At 34.6% G+C, this 17,820-nt stretch overlaps 1 protein-coding gene across 5 annotated transcripts in view; it reads right to left on the bottom strand.

Annotated features, from left to right (window-relative positions):
• CENPC (centromere protein C) overlaps positions 1-17,820 on the bottom strand; it is a 62,267-nt gene that overhangs the window by 32,014 nt on the left and 12,433 nt on the right. For all 5 annotated transcript variants that reach the window (XR_012493705.1, XR_012493707.1, XR_012493706.1 and 2 more), the window contains exons 6-10: positions 14,475-14,763; positions 12,472-12,687; positions 9,560-10,173; positions 3,627-3,818; positions 2,026-2,320 (exon numbers count right to left, since the gene is read on the bottom strand). Coding sequence is in view for 2 of the 5 variants with exons in the window: in XM_019748069.2 (XP_019603628.2) it covers positions 2,026-2,320; positions 3,627-3,818; positions 9,560-10,173; positions 12,472-12,687; positions 14,475-14,763 (1,606 nt within the window). In the remaining 3 variants the exon portion in view is untranslated. The remainder of the gene's footprint in view (positions 1-2,025; positions 2,321-3,626; positions 3,819-9,559; positions 10,174-12,471; positions 12,688-14,474; positions 14,764-17,820) is intronic.

The following is a 17,820-nucleotide window of genomic DNA, read 5'->3' as shown; positions in this document are numbered from 1 at the left end:
CAGGTCCTAGGACCAACAACCAGCCCAGGAAGGAAATTTAATTCTAGGACCTACCAAGAGTTCTAAATTTGAAAAATTCTGATAAGGGAAATGGCCTAAGATGGACGTGATGACAGGACACTGGGACACATTACAGACTGGCAGCTTATGTATATCACAGTTAATCTAGCATAGTTTTTTTAAAATCCACAAATAACTGAAATTGTTTTCTCTGATACCCCTAAACAGCCTACTGGGGTATAGTAGGGTGTTCAGAAGGGCCCAGTCTCATCTTTTTGGTACTTACCAGCTAATTACATAGTTTACCCCCGATATACTCATATGCAAACAAGATACACTATTCCTAGACTGCACGATTTCCTCTCTTCTCTCACCTCTCTCTTACAAGTCCTATGTTTCTATTTGTTTCTTGACTCAGTTTACCAACTTATTCTTATCATAGTGAGAGAAGAATTTGCACGCAACATAACTAAAGAGCATGCAAACTTCTGAATGTTCTTTGACAGTTTATTCCTATAGATTCTACTGTCCCTCTAGGTCCTACCATCAGAGTCAAAGAAAATAAAAGGGATTATTAGAGAATACCATGAACAATCATATGCCAAAAACTATATAACCTAAATGAAAATAACAAATTCCTAGAAACACACAAATTACCAAAACTAATTCAAGAGGAAATAAACAATCTCAAAAAACCTATAGTAAGAGAATGAGTAATCAAAAAAACAGCCTAGAAAGAGAAGTCCCGGCCCAGATGGTTGCACTGCTGAATTTTACGAAGCATTCAAAGAATACGAATTCTTCACAAACTCTTTCAAAAAATAGAAGAGTACTTCTCAATTCATTTTATGAAACTAGTATTATCCTGATACTAAAACTAGACAAAGATATCAGAAGAAAACTATAGACCACAAAAATTCAACAAAATATTAGCAAACCAAATCTAGCAACATATAAACAGAATTATATATTATGACCAAATGGGATTTATACCAGAGATGAAGTTGGGTTTAACACTGGAAAACTAATGAATGTAATACAACGTATCAGTAACAAAAATCACATGCTCATCTCAATTGATGCAAAATAAGTATTTAGCAAAATCTGACCTCTTGATAAAAGCACTCAACAAACTAGGAATGGGCTCAGCAAAGGTACACATGGGATTCCAATGGCCACTACAATGTTTTGCTTCTTAAGTGAAATTATGGGGAATCAGGAATTACTTTTATTTTTGCATATCTGAAATATTCCATTAAAAGAAACTGAATGAGAAAGGAGATACGAGAATAGTGTGAAAAAGTTAAATAGAATGTGTATGGGGTATCTTTTTGCACCATAATGTCATACACTAATATACGTTAGGACACTCTGTCATTCACGTCAGTACATTCCAAACACCTTGCAGGTTCTCACACAAACCTAGTATTTATTGAATGAATGCTGTATCATAAGCAGAAATGCATCTATATCAAAAGCAAAAATTAAACATTAAGAACAATATTTAACTCACTTAGGTTGTTGGGACTGATAAGAATTCATTGAAAGCACCCAGCAAGTACTCAGCAAATAATAAGCACTTGAAATATATTAACTATTATCATCTTAGGGGGAGAAGTATTATGATGTATTCTTAATGATTAAAATCACATTAACCTCACTTAAAAGGAAGCAAACTGAAGTGTACACTTAAAAATGATTAAGATAGCAAATTTTACATTATGTGTTTTTATCACAGTAAGAAAAAGAAAAAGGAAGCAACTCTCAGGCAATATTTACATTAAATTTATCACTCACATCCCACATGCCATATATGACTCCCTATTTTAATATTAGGAAACAAATTCAGAGTACACTTTGCTTGGGGCATCACCCAGCTAATTAATGGCAGAGCCTGACTACCAGGTCTGTCAGGCTGCAGAGACCTTTATACTAAACTGCCTCTCTATAATGATTAAACAACATAGAGAAACTATTAAATGCTGAAGACAAAAATAGCTACATTGTACACATAACAAACATTACCCAGAATGATTAAGGCTTTTCTTCTTAGTCATGTCTTTCTCATCACATTCCAATGACTCATTCTGGGAAGAACCAGCAATTTCATCATCATCAATAATTTCTCTAGTATCTTTTGCATTTACAATCTTCTGTGCTCCTGAGCAGCCTGGATTAGTTCTCTTCTGCCCTTTAAATGGTACAGTTTTTTCCCCAATATTCTTAGATGATTGATTTGTTTTTTCAGCAGGTTTTCGTCTACTGTTGTGATACACTGACAATTCTTCTGTTATTGAATAATTACTATTATCAGCAAAACCTGAAAGATTCGATAATAACCTAAAATTAGGATAATATTTATTCAGGTTATCTGGCTCACTGAAATACTAACATTATTTATTTATTTGTGTGTGTGTGTGTGTGTGTGTGTTTGTATACACATATATTATATAAACACATACATACATCAATCTCATAGGCTACATCTGTTTCCAAATTACATGCATAAATTATGTGTGCTTCCATTTTTTCATACATGTATAAAACCCTTCAAATTTATCACAAGCTTCCAAAACCACCCTCTCTGGCTCTGCCCACCACTCTCCTATGTATATTGTAACGTTATACCTACAAGTATATTAAAACCTGAAATGTTGATATCTTTCCCAAATCTGTTTCTCTCATACCTTTCCTCATCTCAGTAAAGAATTGAGCTCTACTCTTCTACTTGTTCGGGCAAAAAACCCTGAGTCATCCTAGACTCCGCCCCTGTAACATTTATCATCTATCAACATTTTTTGTGTTACCCTCAAAAATATCATGAATCCAATCACTTTTCATTTCTTCCCTCCAACAATCTAGTGTCCATGCTTCCATTTTTGCTCAGCCCTAATTTCCTCTCTACATCGCAATAAGAATAATCCTTTTGAAAGAGATCACTTTTAACTCAGGTCACTTTATTGCTCACAATGTTCCAGTAGCTTCCCAATGCACTTCATCTAAACTCTATCACAGCCTACTTCTCTGACTTTATCTCCCTGGCTTAGTCTGCTTCAGCCATACAGGCCTTCTGGATGTTCTTCAAACATACCAAGCATGCCCCATCAGCACCTATACAAATACTGTTCCCTTGGTCTAGAGTGCTTCATACCAAGTTATTTGTATGGCTCCCTCCTTCACTTTTTTCACGTGCTCTAAAAAATCATGATGGACTCTCATCGTCACCTTTTATAACAGTATTCTGCTCTGTCCTCTTATCCATCTCCACCCTTGCCATCTACTTCCCATCGCCATCCTTTATCTGCTTTATTTTTCTTTACTATCTATCACTTCATGAATTATATATCATATTGTTGGTCTTCTCCATTAGAATGTAAGTCCACAGAGAGGAAGAATTTTTTTGCTTTTTGTTGTTTTTCCATAGCTGTATCCCTATTTCTAGAATACTGTATATGATACAGCCTCAATGAATATCTTTATAATTAACTGATTTAATATTTCTATCGATGACCCAATTAAACTCTGTCCTCAATAGATTTTCTCTGGAAAATTAGAGTATAAATCAACATAAACAGGATGATTTTTTGGGAGCTCCCAATGAACATAGTTTAAATGAAAATACTTACTCTGCTCTGGTTTTACCACCCACCAATTAGATGGACGTCTGGAAATTCTTCGACTTCTCATGACAGTTGAAGTCACTTCTTCAGGTACAAGTTTGTTCTTCTTGGATACACCTGAAAAATCCTTCTTTTCACATTCCCTATTTTTTTTCCAATTTTCTGTATGACGAACATTGGTGCTACTTTTCTTACTTCCTAAATTAAAGAAAATCATAAAAACAATCCACAATGTACAGAACCAAAGTGTTTTCAGAAAATTAATTAATTAAAAAAAAGTTCTCAATTATAGGAACTTCTTACTTAAATTTATCCTGTGGGTTTCTTGTCATCTCTATTTTTCAAAAGTTACATGTTCTCAATAAGATCTCTAACTTTCTGTCACTTAAACTGCAAACTTGTCACATTGTCTGATAATTGATATATACTGCTGAGGCAAAAATAAATAAATATATTCTGAGAAAAACTGAAATATATGATTCCTTCCAACTACTTACCAATGTCCCAAGTAAAAAAAGGTAACTACTGCTTTTATGTTTTGAAATAATTCATGATTTCTATCAATCTAATTTTTGGAAGAGGAGATTTAAAGCGAGTTTTCAATAGAGATCTTTCCCATATGAAGGAAAAGGTATAAATAGAATTTTAAAAAGAGGAAACAGAATGCAAAGAGCAATGACTATGGTAAGTTAAACAGCTAATTGAAAAGGTTTGGCATCAACATTAATTTCATTTTACTCAAAGGCAAATGGACAAAAAAAGAATCTAACAGAAGGGACAGATAAATTCTAGTTTTATTTTTGTGACTAACAACCAGGAAGGAGGAGAAATCAGGGAAATACAGACTATTTTAATATAAATATTGCAGCTAAGATGGGCACAACCACCAAAATGGGTTTAACAACAGAGAATTTCACTTTTTCAGAAATAGGTTCAAAACATTAGATGTTAGTAGACAAAATAGAAAATTTTCAAATAAATTAAGAAACCAACATATATTAAGCATCTGAGACAAAGATTACTATAGAGCCCAAAGAAGGAATTAAAATTATATCAAGTAAAAAAATACAGAATAAATAAAATGTCTAAAAATATGTAAGAACACTAGAACAGGTATTACATATACCACAGAATTAGTTATTAAACTATATAAATAAAAAGAAAAGAAGGAAAACAGCTATAAAAGCATCATCTTGGAGAGATTATTTAAAAATATAGACTCTTGGGTCCCACCCCAGACCTACTAAATTAGTTTATCAATCGGTATTTTAACAAGATCCACAGAGAATTCAAATGCACATGCAAGTTTAAAAGCACTGTTCATTCCCCCAGTTAAACCTGACTGGGGAGCAGAGGGATAGAGGAAGAAATAAGCCAAATTATATCAAGATCCCTTACAGCAGCATCACTCTCTGATTCTATTTTCATAACAAGTTATAGGATTTAGAAATACTTTGAATTTTGGATAAGGAGAATGATTCATGCTTATAAAAGATGTAAGAGAAAAATATTAAGCCTTAATGACAATGAACAAGGCACAAAAAAAGTTGATGAAAATAGAAAGAACCTACTTTACCAACATTGTGCTTAATAATAGTATCAACAAATACTTTGGAAGTAATGACAATGGGAGATATTCGAAGAGCAACAACATCCAAAGTAAAAACATTCAACAGTAAAGATCTTTTAGGGAGTAGAAGTAGAAAACAATAAAGGATCAATTTACAAAACACAAAAGCAAATGTATAGCACTTTCAACATGGCTGCCACTGATTAGTAGTTTAAGAAATTATCTGTACAGCTGCAGGAATCCTCATCGAAGAATTTCATTTTCCTGCCCCCTATTTCTCCATCCTCAGTTCTTTCTCCAACTCCTTTTTCTCTATTCCCCCCCCACCCCGCCCCTTTTCCCCTTTCTTTTAAGTTTGTCAAAGTAGCCTGAGGAACTGCTGTAACAAATGAGAGGTGCTCATGATAACAGAGATTATTGCCCACGTTCATGAACCAACTTAACACGTTGCGTACGGCGAGGTTTAAATCCCTCATACCCCTCTGTTCCGGCAGGCTTTTAAAAGAAACTACTTTAAAATGCACTCTTCTCTTTAAAGTGTAAATGCTTCTATGTCATTTATTATTTTTCTATGGAATTTTTTAGGATTTACTCACCTATGATGTTAGTAATCCCTCCTGGTGTGATACTGCAGAAAGCAGCTTCCTTTGTTATTAACGAAACACAAATAATTCAATAAAATGTGCAAAGTAAAAAGAGTCAACAGTAAAAACGAGAATTCTCGTTATCCGTCCTTAACGCATGGCTCAGAAAAAAACGAAGATTCTCGTGATCCATACGCAACGTGTTAAAAAAAAAAAGACAATGTGAACAATGATTGAGCGGAAAAACAATCGGAGAGAAAAAAATGCTAGCACCAAAGACTTATTTGGACAGTAACAGAGAAAAAGAGTATCATACAAAATAAAAAACAAACCAATTAAAAACATTATTTCAGAAACCAGTTCAGGATCAGGAAAAGTTAGAAATTGAATGTCAAAGAATTTAGAAAACTAATAAACAAGAACACATACAGAAGATACAACTGATATATGAACAGTTAATAATGTGAAGAGTTGACTAAGAACCGAGGGGACATGTCATAAGTTAGGCAAATAGCTAGAAAAAGAGGTGACTTGTAAGTGATAAATTTTTACTACTGTAAAAACTATTCCATATATACATGTAAAGAAGTAGGATCCTGAGGGTGGGGCAGGTCTTAATAAACACCGCAAAACTATTCATGGAAAATATAGTAATATTTCTGTCACTGATGATAATGTATTCCAATGACTCACAGATATGAAAACTGCTAAGGTTAAGATATGGGGGATAGTTTAGGAATAGGACAGATATAGTCCCTGTTCTCATGGAACTTTCAGTCTAGACTCGAGGGAAATACAGAAATTCAGCAAGTAACTATGTTTGATAAAATAAAAAGGGAGCATATATAAGGAACACATTGGGCTTAAACTGAGTACAAAGCTTAGTAGAGAATAGGGTACAAATTAGGAAAAATTTTCTGAGCAAAAGGAACAGCATATTAAAAAGCCCACAGTTGAGAAAGTGGTCTGTTTATGGAACTGAAGAAATTCATTTTAAAGCAATCCAGGAGATGAATCTGAAGAGGTAGAGAGAGGCCAGAAGGTATGTGTATAAACTGCTACAAAAATCTAAGAAATAAATGACTCTAGATTGGCTAAGGGGAGTAGAGTAGCAGGTGGAATGAAGAGAAGTAACAGACCTGAAAACTACTCAGGAAGAAGTCAAAACACTGACTTCCTTTGGATTGCTAGGTAAAGAAAACAGATTATTTAGCTCCTTCTGAGCTATTAGATTTATTATGGCTCCATTTATGAAGATAGAAAAACTAGAGGAAGAGGAATTTCCTATTGGACGAATTTAGTTTCCAGTAAGTTCAGTTTGAGAAGCCCGTGGGCCATCAAACATGGAAAAATCAATTGGCTCAACCCAAGTCATCAGGTTAGGCATTACAGGTTTGTCAAAGTGTCTTTTGAATTAAAGACAAATTATCATCAGAAAAAAATATATTAGGAGTTAAATTATCTTCATATTAGTCTTTGAAAACTGGTATGATTGGCAGAATAATGGTCTCCCAAAGATGGACTCACCCTAAACCACAAAATCTGTGAAAATGTTATATTTTAAGAGACTCTGATTGAGGTTATAAAACCTTAAAATAGGGTGATTATACTGGATTATCCAGCTTGAAGCAATCTCATTACATATGTCCTGAAAAGCAGTGGTCAGAGAGAGAGAGAGCTAAGACAATGGAAGAAGCAGCAAGAGAAATGCCAAACGTGAGAAGGCTGGCACTGCTGGCTTTGAAGATTCAAGAGGGGAGCCATGATTCAAGAAATATAGGTGACTTCAAGTGGCTGAAAAAGGAACAGATTTCCCCTAGAACCACCAGAGAAAAATGCAACCTTGTCAACACCTTGATTTTAGCCCAGTGAGATCCATTTCAGACTTCTAATCCATAGAACTTCAAGATAATAAACGTATGTTGTCTTAAGCCACTAAGTGAATAGTAATTTGTTATGACAGCAATAGAAAATATAATTGGTATGGTAGTTAATCACAACGCTATATTCCCTAATCAATTTAGATCAAAAGGAATTTAATACACGTGAAAATTAGTGTGCAAAATATAGCAGGTACTCAATAAATGTTTAACATTTATAATTAAGGAGAGTATCATTCAAGTATGCTTTCTTGATATGTTTCTACTTAAGAAATTTTGGCTATACCAAAATTTTGTGCCTTCAAATTTGTGGATTCATATTCTACTTAAGGGACTAGAAGGAAAAAAACTTTCCTGTAATGTAACTATTACCCTCACTTTACTCAGATTCTTTATGTTGTGTTTTCTTAAAATGACCAACTACTAATTAGAAATTGAAGGAAGCAAAAAAATTAAGAATAATTCCAATAAAAAGAATATGGGACATTCCTAACATTTACAAAAGAGGTCTACAAATAAAAAAGATTGCCTTTTCCCTTCTTTTTTAAGCAGAATTTTTCATATACACAAAAACACACACAGACAAAACTGAAATCAGACAACTATTATTTCAGATGGTATAAAGTCTGTGTTACAGAATATACAAAAAGAAAGCTAAAATAATGAGTAATTAGGTAATAACCATATTAAGGTGGAATTTGTTTTTATAAATACTAGCTTAAATAGTGTGCTTTAATATGAACTTTCTCCCCTTTAAATCAGCAACACTGTATAGTCATCTAGAACCTTCAGGTCCATATACAATTCTGGTCAAGAGAGTCTTCTGGTTAGCTAACAGTTTTGCCAATTTGAGCATCAAAAACATTTTCACTATTTTAAAACTTCTTCGTAGAGCTTAAAAATATATGGGCCCTTGCATGGGACAGATCCTGGGGCAGTATTTTTTAACCTCCTTTGACTGTTATCTCCTTACAAGATTGTCAAGAAGGGTTAAATTACATTACACACATATAAAGTATCTAATACATTGGATACGTGTTTTCTATTCCACTAACTATTCTGGAGAAAATTCTTTCTATAAGAATAACCACCTTTTTCTCTATTACTTAAAAAGTGGTACAAAAACCACAAATTGATCTATTCTTCTTGATATATCATCATTACAAACCTCAGTCACTGTATAATAACGACAAGGAGGGTGGCCACACTCCAGGTTTGTCTGGGACAATCCCAGTTTACGCTTACTGTCTTTGACATCCTCTCTCATGCTCAAGTGTCCCAGTTTGGATGATAAATGATAGTGACCCAAGATAAAAAGATCTATCGAGGTATTAGTCAGATCATTGTTGTCTTTCCCTTTATCATCCTGTGAATGTATGTTTATCTGTTGATCTAGAGACCCCACCAGACTGATCTTTTTTAATGGTGAAAACTGTCTTAGTAATCTTTGTTATTTCAGTGTTTAATACTGTGTCTGGCATTTAATGACTGTTAGATAAATGAGTAAATGATGGAATAGAAGAGTATGGATTTTTATCCTATAAGAAATAGGCCCACACCATCCTGGGTTTTTCTTTCCCAATTTATATTTAAACCTCAAGAATATATGATGCTGTCTTATTTGAGTTCTTTTAACTACCTGGTTTAGTAGCCTTCCCTTTTCACTTCTCCCTTTATATGTGCTTGTCATGTTAGAAGTTACACACGCACACACAAAAAAAATCAAAGGACTAGGGATTGAATAATATGTAAAATAAAGAGATCTTAGAGAAAAAGTCTGTGGGCTTTTGAGGCTCTGTGTAGCTTTAGGTTTACTTTGCCTACTTATCAAAGCTAAACAGGAATGTCACAGAAACATAAAGTAGCAGAATAATGTTAACAGTTATATTTAATATAAACACTTACCTACAGGTGGCATCTGTTTTTTGGAAGTATGAACATTTTCCATCTCTTTGCACTCTTGCATATTTCTGTCTAAATCTCTTTGTGACTTGCCTTGGGCAATATGTGACATATTTATATTCTTATCTTTAGACTGTTCCATATTCATCTGTTCTTCAACTACAGTGGCCTCGGATTTCCTTTTCTGTTTTTCTTTTATAGTCCTTTTGTTTCCAGATGATTTTTCTGCATTCTCAGAATACACTTCAGATTTTGTAGATCTAGAATTATTTCCCATTTCATCCGTCAAAGCACAATTCCTACCCAGGTTTTTTTGTTCAGAAGGCTGAGATTTCTCTACTGGGTGAGCATTGCTGAAATGTTTGTCACTTGTCAAAGTCGTAGGCGATATATTGTGACGTTTTTCTCTTGACTTCTTACTTTGACGGAGTGCAGTGCTCTCAGTAGGGGATACTGTGCATTGTTTCTGAGGCACAGCCTTTCTTGGTATCGTAATCCAAGATCGACTGGCAAAACTTCTGTCTGATTCATCAATTATAAATTCATCCTCTAACAACTTCGTATCATTTGCAGGAGATGAATGAGGTGGAGCAGTTGTTATATGCCTAACAACAGGACTAAAAAAGGATGTCATAATAATTAATAGCTCAAAAAAATAAAGCTTTTACCTTTACTTAGTGAAAAAAAAATCGATATAGTAAATAAAATCTACATATCTTTTAAAGAGCAGTTCACATGTCTCCTCAATTTTCCCTTACCCTCAAAAATCTGTCCCTCCTTTCACATTTCTATAATATCTGATCACACTCAATTATAACACTAATGGGAGCACAGAAATTTAGAGCTGGAAGAAACCTACACCAACTAATTTGTAATAAATACGTAATCACCCACTACATATTTATTAAAAAGTTGAAATCCAGATGTTTAAATATACTCCAGATACACTGACAGTACAAAACTGCATGTTATATTTTTATATAACATTACAATATAATATATATACACATATATATGTGTGTATATATACACATACACACATACATATGGGGGGAGGGGTGGTTTCCCCCACACCAACAAACAATTCTCAGACACCAGGAGTGCATCTGAGAATTCAACTCAATTCTGACACTATCTACCTAGAGATACCATCAGATTCCACAGGTTAAGGGTTCAGTCCTAGAAAACTGCCCCCACACATGCACACACTTCAGACGCCAGCCACAAGCCCAGACTCTTGCTTCTGACCGACTAGATACAGACTGGAGGTTCTCAACAAACTCCTCCAAGTCAGAATGCCAATTCCAAGTCCAGATTGTCACCTGTACTTCCAATCAACTGGCTATAAATGAGGTTTCCATAACCTGCTCCTTGGATTAGATTTATTTGCTAGAATAGTTCACATAACTCAGATAAACATGTTACTTACTAGACCACTGGTTTATTTTAATAGGATATAACCGAGGAACAGCCAGATGGAAGAGATGCATAGGACAAGCTATGTGGGAAGGTATTCCACACTTGCCACATCTCCAAGTGTTCACCAACCTGGAAAATCTCCAAACCCCATCCTCTGGGTTTTTAATGGAAGTTTTCTTAGTAGCCATGATTGATTAAATCACTGTCATCGATGATTGGCTCAACCTCCAGCCCCCTCTCCTCCCTGGAGATCAGAGGTGGGACTAAAAAATTCCATCACTAATCACATGATTGGTTCCATTGGTAATCAGCCCCCATTCCTACAAATGCTTTCAAAAAGTCAACTCATTAATATAACAAAAGACACCTTTCTACACTCTCAACACTTAGGACATTCCAAGAGTTCTGGGAGATGTGAGCCAGGAATTGTGGACGAAGACCAAATAGATATTGCTTATAAATCACAATATTGTAAAAGCCAAAACAAGATTATTTCTCAGATACCTTCAAGTCTAATATTCTAAGAAAATACTTATAAATCATATACTAAATTATATTATAGAAAAATTCCAAGGTTGAATAATTCACACACATTTGCAGATGTTTCAACATTATAATCATGGTATAGAAATAAATGGAGTATATGTAGAAAGGTAAATGCATTGGATTAAACAGCACCTCTTCCAATTAGTTGGGAAAGCTTTCTGGAGAAGGAAGAAATTATTCAAAGGATAATATCCCTCCAAAATTCATAAATTAAGCCCCAATGTGACAGTACTTGAGGGTGGGGGCTTTAACAGGTGATTAGGTTATTGGGGTGGAGTGAACATGAAAGGAATCAGTACCCTTATAAAATAAAATGGAGATTGGCATATCACGAGAAGGTATAACAAAGCAGGAACAACTGAAAATGATCAAGTTGGTAAAAACAGTAAACTAGGGAGTGAAGGCCTTAAATACCAGCTGACAAATCTGAAGTTTATTCTACAGACCAGTGGTTCTCACCCTATTGCCAGTAATTCTAGTTAACTAATGTGCAGCCAGTTAAGATTCACTGTTTTGACACCGTAGAACCACTGAAGTTTTTCAGCAGACAAGAACAGATTAAAATTTATTTTGTAACTATCCTTTTATTGACACAATCAGAAGAAAAAAGATTTATAACCTTAATAGTGAAATACAGGCACACTGAAATAATTTTCTTTCTAAATACTGCTTCATTTTTCCATATCATACAAATTAGAAAGTGCTAATGAGCACAAGCAATGAAAGCTGAATAAACTAATTTGCTGTCACATTTAATAGTACCTATTAAATGAGGGTTTGGGGGTGATTTACTGGTAAGAAACTTCACTTTCCTTAAAGGTTAAGCAGAATTCCAATTAACATTTTGTCAATTAAGATTCACTTTCAGTTAAATAGCATTAAGAATCTTTAGATACTGTCCACAAAATATGAAAGAAAATGTCTCAAAAGATAATTTCTTAATAACTCACCTGGATTCACTTTTTCTTTTTAAAGTTTCTAAAAACAATGTTGAAAAACTCTTTTTAGCTTGTGGCTGAACTCCATATTCTGACTCTTGTATTATTTTCTGAGATGTTCCCGACGGTTTCCTCTCTTGTGGTCTTTCTGATATTTCATCCTCTACATCTGATACTTTATTCTCTATTTCTACTTTCTCCAAAATATCTTTATCTTCGAAGTTTAACCTAAAAGGTTAAAAAGAAGGCAAGCTGAATGCCCTACAGTTTGTTGAGTTATGAGTTTTCCTAAATTCCTTTACAGTGACAACACAAACCACTTACAAAAATTTCCTTTGGGCCTTTATTTAAAATTTATACATGCTGATTTGTAATCTCTTATACAAAATATATAAGGCAATTTGCTCAGAAAAAATGTTTTGTATTTGTCAATAGAAAAAAAAAAGAATGGTTAAATCACACACCAAGGATATGTGCAACTTATAGCACTAGTTCTTAAACATTTAATATGAATTGAAGCATTTGGAAAAATCCTATTAGAATGTGGATTCTGATTGAGAAGGTCTAGGGCAGGGTTTGAAATTTTGTGCAGCAGGTTCTCAAATAACACGGTTTCATTCAGCATTCTTTATAACATTGATGAGATGCTGTAGGAACTTATCTCTTGTTTATATCAAGTAGCGTATGGTAAAACATCACTTCACTTAAAGTCACAGAACCTACCAATGATGTTTAGCAAGGACTTACTGTATTACTAACAAGCTTCCAGATAACGCCATTGCTCTTGATCATCAAGCACAGACCACACTTTGAATAGCAAAATCTTAGAATGTACTTATTAGGTCGGTGCAAAATTGCGGGTTTTGCAATTGTTTTTAACCTTTTAAACCACAATTACTTTTACACCAACCTAATAACTCCTTAGTTCCAAAAATCACATCTAACCCTACAGAAACTATATTCACTGCAGAAGTCCCCAACAGCAAAAGGCCTTGAACGATCTACTTTGCTTCTTAAAGGTCAAAGAGAAAGCCCCAAGAAATGGACATGGGTTTACCACAACTCATCCTTAATAATAATCCTGTTATCCTAAGAAATGACTTGATACATACCTACCCTTGTAATTACAAACAACATAGAGGAAACACAAACTGTTTCTCTTAAGAAGTTATATAAAACTTATTATCAGAAAAAAAAAGAATGTTTTTCCATAGACTATAGAAAAGTTATTACCCCAAGTTTTCCTGAAGTACACTTTAAAAGGCCTTCCTTATTATATATAAGAAGTCGGACAATTAAGTTCGCAAACTTGTTGCAATGATGTTGCTAACCTTTTTTGATATCAGAGGGATTATTCATTATGAGTTTGTACCAACTGGACAGTTAACCAAATGTGCTATTTGGAAGTGCTGAAAAGGCTGCGTGAAAAAGTGAGATGACCTGAACTTTTTGCCAACAATTCATGGCTCTTGCATCACAACAATGCACCAGCTCACCCGGCACTGTCTGTGAGGGAGTTTTTAGCCAGTAAACAAATAACTGTATTGGAACACCCTTCCTACTCACCAGATCTGACCCCCCAATGACTTCTTTCTTTCCCAAAAGATAAAGGAAATATTGAAAGGAAGACATTTTGATGACATTCAGGACATGAAGGGTAATATGACGACAGCTCTGATGGCCATTCCAGAAAGAGTTCCAAAATTGCTTTGAAGGGTGGACTAAGTGCTGGCGTCAGTGCATAGCCTCCAAGGGGAGTGCCTCGAAGGTGACTGTAGTGATATTCAGCGATGAGGTATGTAGCACTTTTTCCTAGGATGAGTTCGCAAACTTAATTGTCAGACCTCGTATACTGAATATATACTAAATACATATATGTTGTGTTCTTCTCATAACATGTTACTATTCCTCAATACTTACCATAAAACAAATAAAAGATTAAATTATGCACTTTTTCATGTAAAAGGTAAAATTTTTATAGAAGGATTGATATTATTTAAATAAATAAAAGTTACCTTTTTTTGGTTTTTAGAGAAATCTCTGTATTTGGAGACAGTGTATTTACTGAATTTTCAAAAGTGTAGGTCTCTATCTTTCGGGCAATAGATGAAACAGCACTTTGTGATACAGATGTTTTTGCATCCAAAAGAACAGAAGGTGAGCCAACAGATAAATAAAATTCCTCATCAGCTTCATTGTGATGATCTTTTATTAACAGTTTTTTACTTGACTTTTTTCTTGATTCAGGTGTATTTTTAGAACCATCAGTTGCCAAAATTTTCTGATGAACTTCAGGGGCCTGAACTAGAAGAAATTTTATGAAAATATTAAAAATTTTTTAAATAATATGTGTTTTTAAAAAGCACCAAATGTGCTTTTTAAAATTCATCAACAATCAGGGCAGCCGGTTAGCTCAGCTGGTTAGAGTGCGGTACTCATAACACCAAAGTTGCCGGTTTGATCCCCACATGGGCCACTGTGAGCTGTGCTCTCCACAATTAAACAACTTGGAGCTGATGTGTCCTGGAAAAACATACTTAGTTAAAAGCAAACAAACAAACAAAAAAACCATCAACAATTTAATTAGAAATAGTTTTCAGAAAACCCACAGATCATTAAGTTTATAATCAAAGATCTATAATTAAAATACATAAGTACGTACTTTAAATTGTAATTCATGAAATTAATCAACTAAATATGTATTTGGTCCAAGCTCTTAAGTTTTGAAATGACAGAAATCCTCAAACATAGAAAATTCACAATTTTATTGACAAAGTCAATTTATTCAAGATCGGAATAAATCTATGCACAGCTTAAATAATATAGCAATCTTAGTGAAATTATGAGATTCAATCTTTAGGTTAAGAGTCAGTAAATAGGGCAGCTAGATGAGCACATATTTATACATATACATATATAGATATAACAGATATAGATATATAGATATAGATAACAGTATACAGATATAGACATATAACAGATATAAATATGTGTGTATATATATAAAGAGTGTATATATATATGGGGGGGAGAATATATATATCCTCTTAACCCTCAACCTTTAAATATCAAAGAAAAAGTAGAATGGCTGGGCAGTATTCATACTGATTCATACTCTTAAGAAACAAAGATTAAAAATTAAAACTACAACAGCATAGGGAATAGAGTCAATGGGATTGTAACAGCTATATTCAGTATCAGAGGGGTAGTGGATTGGGGGAGGGGAGTTATCACTTTGTGAGGGGTGTAAATGTCTAGTACATTGTTTTCTACACCTGAAACTAATAGAAGAAAATTAAAAATACAACCAAAAATGGCTTTTGATTCTGAAACAAGATGGCATAGACTCATTTTTTCCTGCTTTTCACTCTAAATACAACAAATTCCCAGGTAGGTATCCATCAAACAACAATAATAGAACTCTGAAAGCTAGACGGAAGAAGGTATATTTGCTAGGAACCTCAAGCCTCAAGCAACAATGTGGTGAATCCCCTGGGTTTTCTTTATAGCTCCCATATACCTCCAGACTGGGCTCTAAAGAACAGCCAATAGGTATAAGGGGGGAAAAGCCCTGCATCCTCTGGCCAAAGGACTTAGAGAAGGGAAACGCAACAGAAACCTAGTGGGAAACTCAAACTCCCACTGCACAACCCCAGCAACGGTCACTCCATTCTGCAAGCAGTGGCAGAGCAGCAAAGACTTAGGCAGGGACAGGCTCTACTCCATAAGTACTATAGGACAGCAGCAGCAGAGGAGCAAAACCCTGGGCAGATCCAGTCCCCGCTTTAACAATAGGGATGACAGGCCATGTGATACACAGGAAGCCTGTGACCTTCCTAGCCACTGCTTCACAGGCCAAGGTGACGTTTCATCCATTGGTAGTATTAACACACCAGGTCATCCCAGACCCTCCTTCCAACAAGGGCACCAATGGATAGTCTAATCTAAGGCAGGCATACAAGAGGCCTGCAGCCCCCTTATCCTGTCTTACACACAGCCATATAAGGAGATACATTCCCAGCAGCTTCTGACCCCAACCCCCTTGGGCAAATAAGAACGTCAGGATGCTCAGGAAAGCACCTTCCATCCAACTACACAAAGTTCTATTATTGTTTGATGGATAGCTATGTGGGAATTTGTTGTACTTAGAGTGAAAAGCAGGAAAAAATGAGGCTATGCCATCTTGTTTCAGAATCAAAAGCCATTTGTGGTTGTATTTTTAATTTTCTTTTATTAGTTTCACATGTAAACAATGCAATAGACATTTACACCCCTCACAAAGTGATAACACAGCACCAGCAAGAAAAGCTGGAATTCCAGCAGCATTAGAAAATGAAACAGACCAAAATACCACTGCTAGGACTCTAAACACTTAACTGTCATTGGAAATATAATCCACGAAAGTAGGCAAAAACGTACACATTGAACCGAAACAGCACAGGTACGTGCTACAACAAAAGATCTAAATACAATCAACAGTCTTCTAACATAATAACAAAATGTTGAGGATACAATCAAAATGATTCATCATACCAAAAACCAGAAACACAACCTGAACAAGAAACTAGGGGATACAAATGGACAAAGATGAATCAGATTTTGTAATTATTTAACAAGAATTTTAAAGCAGCCATCATAAAAATGTTTTAACAATGAATTATAAATTCTCTTGAAACAAATGAAAAGACAGAAACTCCTAAAGATATGACAGTTACAAGACAGCCAGTTTTTTGGATTTCAGCCATTCTTACAGATGTGTAGTAGTGTTTAATTGTTTTAATTTAAAATTCCCTAATAAATCAAAACCACAATGAGATACTACTTCACACCCATTAGAATGGCTATCAAAAAAAAAAAAAAAAAGCAGAAAATAACAAGCATTGGTAAGGATATACATCACAATACTTCTGCACTGCTGGTGGGAATGTAAAGTGATACAGACACTATAGAAAACAGTTTGGTGGTTCCTCAAAAAATTAAAACACAATTACCATATGATCCAATAATATCTTTTTTGGGTATATATCCAAAAGAACTGATAGCAGAGACTGCAAGACATATTTATACAACCCTGTTCATAGCAGCATTACAATAGACAAATGATGGAAACCACACAAATGTCCACTAACGGATAAATGAATAAAACAAAATATGGTCTATACTCGTACATACAATGGAATGTTATTCAGCCTTACAAAAGAAGGAAATTCTGATACATGCTACAACGTGGATGAACCTTGAAGACATTATGCTAAATGAAATAAGCCAGTTGCAAAGGGACAAACACTGCATGATTCCACTCCTATGAGATCTTTAGTCAAATAGAGAGACAGAAAGTAGAAAAGTGGTTACCAGACTGGG

This window comes from Rhinolophus sinicus, linkage group LG02 (genome assembly GCF_036562045.2).
Source record: "Rhinolophus sinicus isolate RSC01 linkage group LG02, ASM3656204v1, whole genome shotgun sequence".
NCBI lineage: Eukaryota > Metazoa > Chordata > Mammalia > Chiroptera > Rhinolophidae > Rhinolophus > Rhinolophus sinicus.
The sequence above is the reverse complement of the archived record's forward strand: the minus strand, read 5'-3'. Positions and strand labels throughout refer to the sequence as shown.